This window comes from Sinocyclocheilus rhinocerous, unplaced genomic scaffold (assembly GCF_001515625.1).
Source record: "Sinocyclocheilus rhinocerous isolate Xijiao unplaced genomic scaffold, SAMN03320098_v1.1 scaffold2172, whole genome shotgun sequence".
Classification (NCBI taxonomy): domain Eukaryota; kingdom Metazoa; phylum Chordata; class Actinopteri; order Cypriniformes; family Cyprinidae; genus Sinocyclocheilus; species Sinocyclocheilus rhinocerous.
This window is the reverse complement of record NW_015662992.1, coordinates 322,070-331,914: the sequence shown is the minus strand read 5'-3', so window position 1 is coordinate 331,914 and position 9,845 is coordinate 322,070. Positions and strand designations below refer to the sequence as shown.

At 36.9% G+C, this 9,845-nt stretch overlaps 1 protein-coding gene across 2 annotated transcripts in view; it reads right to left on the bottom strand.

Moving 5' to 3' along the window:
- Positions 1 to 9,845, bottom strand: part of LOC107728721 (forkhead box protein N2-like) — an 18,228-nt gene that overhangs the window by 6,356 nt on the left and 2,027 nt on the right. For both annotated transcript variants that reach the window (XM_016539014.1, XM_016539013.1), the window contains one exon: positions 930 to 1,510. In XM_016539014.1, coding sequence (XP_016394500.1) covers positions 930 to 1,496 — 567 coding nt within the window. In that variant the 5' untranslated portion in view covers positions 1,497 to 1,510. The remainder of the gene's footprint in view (positions 1 to 929; positions 1,511 to 9,845) is intronic.

Below are 9,845 nucleotides of genomic sequence, written 5' to 3'. Positions count from 1 at the left end.
TCTCGCTCTTTGCGCGTGTGAGAGACAGCGCCGGCGAGTCGTGCGCCTTCACACTAGAGTTTACGTTACGCCAAATACACAAACACAGGGGCGCTGCGCATCCATTCAAATGAACTGAAAAATATCACAGATAGCTTGACGGAGAGTGAAACTCTGAAGCGCTCAGTCAGTGTTCTGTAATGGCACTATCGGAGCCGATACCCGATATGAATATCGGATCGGCGCATCCCTAGTGAAGGCATTAGAGCATTATAAAAATACATTATAAAATATGGATATACGTTTGCTAAAGATTTTTGATACATTTAACAAAAAGCAAAAGCACCAAAATATTCATTAAAAAAAGGCTGAAATCAGTGTCTACAACGGTGTTATTTTAGTATTATTTATATACAATTATGATATTAATTAATATTTTGAATTTGTTTTCATTTTAGTTTTAGTAATTTTGTTATATGCTTTTGTTGTTTTTATTAGCTTTTTTAAATATTTCTATTTAGCATTAATTCAGTTTTAGTTTTAGCAATTTTAGTACATCAATTTTAACTTATTCTATTTCAGTTGCCAAGACAACATTTCTACCTTTTAAGTTTTTTAAGTTTTTCATCTAATATTTATTTAATTTTTTTAACTTAATTTCAATTAATGAAAACGATTTTTAATACTTTTACATTTAGTTGACAATAAGACCTCTGGTCCACAATTAAATATGCAATAATGACCAGAGGGGGAAAAAAAAAGAATATAATATTGTAATACTGACAACCATTATGGTTCTGTATTACAATTACAATTATGGATATATTGTGCATCCCTAATTGATACATATAGTGCATCCATTCCCTGTCTGCATTTATTATATGTATTGTATGTTAATGACCGGCTGAATGTCATGGACATGAGAATGTCCATTTTGCTTGCATTCTTACCTTTCCTATGCTTCGCTCTACTTTGCGGAAGCACTTGTTGAGGGACAGGTTGTGGCGCACTGAGTTCTTCCAGCCAGTAGGGGCACTAGAGAAATACGGAAAATGTTTGAGGATCCAGCCGTAGATGTCCTTCACTGGGAGAGATTTGCTGGGCGACTGCTCGATAGCCATGTATATCAGTAAGGAGAAAGAGAAGGGAGGCTTTGACTTGTAAGGATCTCTCTCGCTTCCCGCAGAGACAGAGGAGGTGGACGAGGTGGTGTTGCTGTGTGGCGACCCACCGCCTCCCTCAATGTCAAACAGCGGGCTGTTGATGGGTTGCGCCTCGTCTCCGAGCGTGAAGTTCTGCAGCAAGTTCTCATGAAGCCAGTTCAAGTTGGTTAGTTCATCATCTTCAGACTCACCCGCAACCACACTCAATGCTCCAGCCCGACCAATCTGGTCCAGATTGGTAGCCATGGGACTGGAAGCACTCTCTGCTTCAGGAAGAGTCCCAGCTCCACACACAACCTGCGCTCCAGGAGATTCGGCTTTCTTATCTGGAGACATCCCGATTATCGGACCCATCAAACCAGGAGGGTCTGTAGAAGTGAAGGGTATTGGAGAGAACAGAAAGTGTGCACTGGTTACTACAACTATCAATCACAAATAAATGTGGGTATATTTATTTACAGAAACTGAAAATTTTCAGTTTACATTTAGCCAAAAATGAAAATAATGTTTCTAAATTCAATTTGGGTAATAGATCTCTTAATGCTGTTTAGAATGTCATGTTTTCAGGTGATAAATTAAACCAGTCGTAGTAATACATGTACATGTCTTAGTTTTTCCTATTTCTTTTAGCACTAAAACATTGTAATCTCAGTGCCTGCACCATTTCTCTTGAGGGAATTAAGAGGCCCTTTAGGACAGAGTTAAGGGCCTCTTAGATGTCTACTGAAGTGTCTGAGAGAACCATGAGCCTCATCTTCAAGATGATACCACACCAGAACAACTAAAGTGTGTACTCTAGGGTTCTTAGACAATCACTGAAGACGTGCAAGTCTGTTATCAGCTCCATGTAATAAGACAGACAAGGATGAAGAGGATAAGTGATGGTGGCTCCATACAGCTTGAAGAAACTCACAGAGATCAATCAGAAATCTACCTGCCACAGACTAAGTGACCGGCTTTAATGGAAAGCACACCGAATATTTATAAATAAATCATCAACTCAAGTAAAAGAGGGCTGAGTGCCTAGGAGAGTGAATGTTTCTCTGCCCACTATTATACCCACTGCCATGGAAACCATACAGCACATCAATAAATAAATAATCACATAAAGTGCTGCTCTGAATCATTCTCTCTCCCACTCTGGAGAATAGAGTGGAGGGTACAGGGAGGGGGTTCCACTTCCTCTTTCAGGCCATTCAAAACACCCCAGACACAAATAAACATATTCCTCTTCACATGAGTACTGTAATAAAAGGTGTCAACATAAAACAGCTTTTCCACAAAGTTAAAGGAATAGCTCACTCCAAAATGACAGTTATGTCATCATTTACCAATGTCTGTGTCGTTCCAAACCCGTATGACTTTCTTTTATCTGTAAATCGCAAAAGGAGATGCTTTGAAGAATATTCATGCTGCTCTTTTCCATACAATGAAAACAGACTGGAAACCAAATGCCATCCAAAAAGGCATGAAAAGTAGTTATTATGAATGCTGAGCTATATTTCATAATATAGCCATACGATAGTCTTGTGTGAGGAATAGATCAAAATTTAAGCCATTATTCCCTGAAAATGCTTTACATTTGTGTTCACCATTCACTTTTACAGTGTTCCATAAAAGTACGAAAGTCATATTTGTTTGATGGTGAGTAAATTATAATTTAGCTGGAATTAGGGCTGCATGATATCTTAAAAAAAATATCAATATCCTGATATGGCTTACTGCGTAAAAAAAAAAAAAATTAAATATAAAAATATATCCACTGTGATTTCAGAGATACGGTGTCTCAGTGTGCACAAGAACACAGTACCGCGCTTTACTCTGAAACCAGCAGCGCATTTATGTATTTGCTGGTAATCCACAAAAATAAAAGCTCAATGGTTTAAGGATTGAAAATGAAGAAATTAACAAATATTAGTATTGCAATTTTACAGTTATAATTAAAGTTTTAATCAAATACTTTATTTTTTTATTTTACAATACAACAGTATTACTGCAATATATTTATTCTTTTGTTAAATATTTTGTTTAATGATAATGACAATTTTTATTTTTGTATTTATGGTTTGAACAATAGTAAATAGTAAAAATCGCAATGCAAGCTTTTTCCAATATTGTGCAGCCCTGGAATCAAACCATCAGTCACCCTTGTCCACATTATTATGCTCCTGTAGTGCATCCACATGCCATTTTGTTTTCCAATAGTATCCTCTTTGGATGTCTTTCTTCATGTGGTACAACAGCAGTACGTCTTTCATAGGACATTTAGTGCTGTCTGCTTCCCATCCTGCTCCAGGCGGAGACCTGATCCCTGTACTCATTAGGCCTGGGACACACCTAATCTTAACCGATTTTAAAACCATGGGAGACCAGACATAAAGAGAGTTTCAACTGATTTTTAGCCTTATAATCCTCTGAACGTGTACACTAGATTATTCGACCAGACTGCGAGACCACACACTTGTTGATTGTAGGAACGATTTCAAACATGTTTGATATTTACGATTTGAGTCTGGGGATGCTCTGTCTCGATCAGCAGCAGTTAAATAATCATAAAGACACCACACAATAGAGGATTTTTTGGACAAAAAATCGTTTGCGACAAGACTGGGAAGAGCATGTGCATCTGTAATAAAACAGTTGGAGATGGAGATCAAGGGGTCTTCTACGTGTTTAAGCATGCTTAAACAGCTGTTTGAATTGGAGGTTTCTCCTGAAAACAAAGCAGTTTTCCGTTCTGATTCCTGTAGCGGTTGGTATTGGTCTGTCAAGTATCAATCATGACTCAAGTGCTCCCAGTGCATCTCCATTGCTTTGTGAGAGCTGATCTAAACGCCCAGCAGGAAGGTCACCTAACCCTATTAGAAAACAGCAGGAGATTAACTGCTTTTTTATTTTTCTCTGTATAATCCAAAAATCAGGTATTCTCCTTGATGTCAAGGAGAAATCTGACAGAAACTAATGAATTTACTTTCAGTCACAATGAGCTCTAAGAAACTTTAAAACAAATCATACAGTACAAAGAGCCTGTTGTTGTTAGTTAGTTCGGGGCTAGTTTTCTCCACAATTCTGAATCACGTTTCAAAGCTAAAGCTTCTTAAACACATTCATATGCTGCAAGCTTGAAAGCTGTAATCCACAGCGGTAAAGACACCCCATGAACAGTGCCTGAGTTTATTTCATATCACCTTCCATTTTAAATATTAAACATTTCAAAACTTAATTCAGAAAATTGTTTTCAATTTCCTGATCAATGTAGTCAAAGTCCATTAAAACATGCTAATTTTATGAACAAATGCATTCCTAAATTTCAAAAATGCTTCCCATTTGTTAACTTCTTGACAACTTTATGTAAAACTTGTTTACTTAAAGGGGTGGTTGATTGCGATTTTAACTTTTTTAACGTTAGTTAGTGTAATGTTGCTGTTTGAGCATAAACAATATCTGTAAAGTTACGGCGCTGAAAGTTTTTATATATTCTTTTTAGGGCTGCAACAACTAATCGATAAAATCGATTATTATCGATTATGAAAATCATCGACAACGATTCTCATTATCGATTATCGATCAAAATAATCGTTAGTTGCAGCCCTAATTCTTTTATAATTCTGGCAGTTTAATGCCTACAAAAACGGCTTGTAGGGACTACGAGCTACTTTCTGGGTTTGTTACGTCACAAACCCAGAAATTTACATAAATCCCGCCCCCCGGGAACATGCAACAAAGGGGGCGGGGCCATGTTGCGCGGCTTTAGAGAAGAGGAAGAGTAGACATGCCGTCGATAAATTAATAAATTAAACGTGAATTAAATGTGGGCGTGAAGTTTCTGGACAACGTGCAGTACGCGGTTAACGAATCACAACACACTGGGCCAGCTAACCAATCTGAGCCCATTATGTATTTCTGAGGGAGTGGTATAATAGAAACAGGAAAAAGTCAACTGGCCGTTCAAATGACAATGGAGACAGCGGCTTACAATAAAGGTAAAATATATGAAAAATAAGGCGTTTTTTTTTTTTTTATGAAGCATGAAGACATTTTACACTGCACCCCATAAACACAATCAAGCCAAGAAAAAAAGCTGTCAACCACCCCTTTAAATATTCCAAGAACATTCACAATAATTTGTCTGCAAAGCCTCTAATTCATCTCTAATTGAATGCAGCGGTTTAGAAACAAGTCCATTTGGCATTCATTTATTTTTCATTCAGGCTTTCAACATTTTGGTGCTTTTATGACAAAATTTTGTTGCTAAATGGAACACATAGTTTGAACTCTTGACTTGACTTGAACTTTCTGACCTAATCTTTGAATGAACGCTATGCCAATTAAATGTATTTTTACACCCCTTCTGCACTTTATGCAAGTATAATGTTTATAATGTTTCAAAAAGAAAAGTCCCTTATGCTCACCAAGGCTGCATTTATTGTATATTATATGAAACTGATTTTTTTGGTAACTTTATAAATGTCTTTACTGTAGTGGTTCAACGGATCACAAATCTCACAGTTCGGATCATATTACGGTTTTTGAGCCACGGATCAGATCGTTTTTTGGATCAGCAAGAAAAAAAAATCTATGTAATTTTGCTTTCCATAAGTACGATACCACAGCAAAAACTCGTTCAAACATTATTAAAGAGACAAGTGAACAGCCAGTAAAAATAACAAATAGGCTACACTAGGGATGGGCGATATCTTATCGTTTGCGATATACCGGTAAAAATTCTCCCCACGATAAGAATTAGTCTTCCCACGATAATAATGATAAAGTTTAGTTGTTGACATATTTCTGTGTGCAACAGTGCGGAGCGACATCGCGGAAGGCGAACGTGAAATTGAGGAGTTTATCGCTAAATGAGGAGCTCCAGATCCTTTTACAATATGTAACTGCTTTGGTTAGGGCTGTACAGTGCACAAAAAATCGGTCTGAATAAATGTCCTACAGTAGCACGTGTGGGATACAGTTTTGCATGTGTATGAGCCTGTTTACAAACCTGTTGTCCAACAAAGATATAATTTATATACATGCTTTTTCTCCAAATTAACTTAATAACATAGTCGCGTGTTTGAAATACTTCCTTTTGTGACCAAACGTGGTTTCATAATACAGAATGATAGTATTATATACAGTGATAAAGGCCATGTCAATTAACATTGCATTATAAATATACTTTCCTTATAAAAATACCCAAGATTGAAGAACACAGATAAACCTTATATTTTGTGAAATCGTATGTTTATTTTCCTCAAGTTTCATCAGTAGAAAATGTCTCTTTCTCCGTTGTGCGTTTTATTCAGCGATAACTAGATACCTTCCTGAAGCGTCGTCAGTAGTATTACTTCTGCTATGGATATGTGGAGTTTCTGTGCAAGAGCGCCCTCCGGCTTCCAGTATGAATTAAACAGTCTTTACATTACGTGTGTACTCATTAATGCTCACAACACCCTATTTTGGGTAAAAATAGGATAGATAATACTTTTCTCTAAAGAAACAGGATTCCCTGAATTATTGTCATTGATATCGTTATCATAATAAATACCAGAAATATCGTGATATATTTTAAAGCCCATATCGCCCATCCCCAGGCTACACAAATTACAAGCATAGATAAATACAACAGAACAATGTAACAAATAAGGTCGGTAGTATTCAGATACAGAAATGTAATAATAAAGTGTAAAATAAAACTGCATAGTGTTCACTGTATAAATTAAAAAATAGATTCATCTTTGTCAAAAATGTGTTTTGTGGTTTGATGAGCATAATGACAGCAGCAGGTATTATTAGGCTGCTGCCCCTTTAAGACCTGATGCACGGATCCAATATAGACTAATACACATCCGATTTCTTTCTCAGCAGTTCTCGTTCACTTAAGACACAACAGATTTGCCACAATGATTGTCGAGATCGGTATTTTGTCATAATTTTATGTATATGCGTCTGTTCAAAGGCAAGGAGTGAATGAGATAGGAAAGACGGTTCAGTTCGGTGTTCGCGCGCAGTCAAACGCGCCTCTCTGCGTGTGCGAGCTTCATGTTTGTGCGGCTGTGATAGAAAACAGCGCGGGAGTAACGAATCAAGTTCCATTTCGCCTTTTCTTTCGCTAGAATGGTTTAAAATCGCATTAAATATCGTGCGATATTTATCGTGCAGCCCTAATTATAATTCAAATTATTAAATGGATGCCACCTTATTGGGACAAAGCCCTCCCTACACCTACCCTAACCCTACCCGATAGGCTTGCCGTGATAGATGGTGCTGAGTGGGGTGAGACAGACAAGATGATGGCGGATGATTTAGTTTCGAAATGAAATGCAAAAGTGCCTGTTTGGCAGTATTTTGGATAGAGATCGACCGATATATAAGCTATCTCGTGCTACTGCAACAAAATTACTCAACTGTAAAATCAAAAATACACGGAGTGAGCAAAACTTTGTTTAATTACCATTATAACTAGCTATGATCAGCTGAATGCATCCACTCTGAATAAAAGTATAAATATATATATATATATATATATATATATAAAAAACGTACTACTATTTTTTGGTAATGTATGCTAGTTGATAATAACAGGAGCATATATTTTGTATTTGTCATTTATCATTGCTCCAAATTCTCTCAGTGTAGACGCATATTACAACTGAATCTCTCTCTTGTAGTGTGGACAGATTTATTTAAGGAGAATTCTGATTAATTGCATCATTCACTTGCAATGCAGATACAGAAGCAACAGAATTCTTTACCAAAAAAAGTGAATAATCTCATTGCAGGCCCAATTTTTATTTAATCCCTATTTGTTTTTTTTGTTTTTTTATTATTCAAAATGACAATAAAATGTGCATTTTGGCTGCAAGGTTCAACCAGGTTTGGATGTCTTTATAAATAAAATAATAATATATAAATGTATAAAATAAAACAAAATAAATATATTTCATCCATATATATTTTTTTTCTTATTTTATTTGCAAGGTTTAACATTGCACAGTGTATGAGTTTAAATGACTGTTTTGCAGCATTTCTAATTTCTTCAGCTTTTGTGGGACAGCAACTGCATATAGGCAAGAGCCAGATCTTATCTTCTCATATCTTAACTTGTAGTCTGCATCACTTTTGTAATGAAAGTGAAAAAACACAAATAAACCCTAAGTGTTCAAAAAGAGAGCTGTAAATTTTGGAAAGATATGTTCATATATTCCTGAAACAGGCACCACACCTGAATATAAGATATCAGCAGTGTTAATGTTTCTTAGAGCTTTACATGGTAGTGGCATTGAGGCATTCATACATACAAGCCGCCACACAATCTTCACAGCGTGCTGTCTGGACTTCGTCCTGTGTCATTGTCACACCCTAAAGTCTCAATTAAACACACCCTGTTTATTCACACAGGAGTGACCAACACAATGGAGGCTATTGTGACCAGAATGACACAGGCTATGGTACTGGGAGGCGAGCTCTCCTCATCAAGGCACTGCTGGACATTAGCATCATTGTCAATGGATAGAGGGGCCCTAAATGCCCGCCGGCTGCTCTACGGACTTAAATCTTTCAGAAAGGAGGCGAAGGTTACTAAACGAGAAGGAGCGTGACAGACAAAATCTGAGAACACAAGGTTGAGTTGGGGGTTGGGGTGGGCGTGAGGTCTGACACGGTCCAGGCAAATGAAGGGAAAAAAAGCACACATTTGCCAACTGAAATCCAGAGCAGTCGCCTATATTTGATTACCACGCCCCGGTGTCACCATGTAGCCATGGCAACCACAGCGTTATAGCCTCCTGGGGACGTGAGTTGAGCCTCCTGGTCTAACATTGAGGGCATCAAGGAACAAAAAGAGGCTAACAGCAGATGAGAAATATGTGCAGCTGGAGGTATAATGAGAGGATGGAAAGAGGAGGGGTCAACGAACAAAGGCATTGTCGTTACAGGCCACATAAAACCTTGGACATAAGTTTGATTTGCTTTTCAATTGAGTTTGGAAAAGCTGATGAGTTTTACAAAAAAAAACAAAAAAACACTATAGTGAACATTTAGCTTACATAATAAAGCATGCTTGACTGTCTTTGGAGGAAAGCAACTGCATGTTCGTTTAGATGTTATGCCACTCAACCAGGAAGGGTTGCCAAATGTAAATTTGTGGTCTGACAAGACGAAACTTTATGTTTTTTTTAAACCCCTCTTGCAGTGAAAATTAAGATTTTACGCAGTCTATGGTACATATGTGTTTCTTTCATGATAGTTTTTGACTATTGATTAAACTATTGTTGACTGCTTAACAATTTTATTGCCATGCACATGCAAATATATATATATATACATATATATGTTCCTCCTTTATTTTTATTCTATATTCTTTATTTATATTATATATATATATATATATATCAGTCATTCACCTGCTTCAGGAGAATAAAATTATCTAAATATTTCAAATAATTTCCTCAGAAATTGGAAGATGGTGTTGACATATCATGGCTGTGACACAGGAAATATTAACATTAGGATTTAAAATATTCTAAAACTAAAACTTAGCAGAGCCTGTCTGACACTGCTGTACTCTGCAGAGGTGAACTGTGGCGAGGGGGTCCTTTAGAGTGACAGCTGCCACTGATATTCCCTGATTGTATTACATTTTATTGAATGTCTGACGGTGTTGACAAAAAGTGGGTACGCAACTTTAAAATCTTATGAAACATGCAT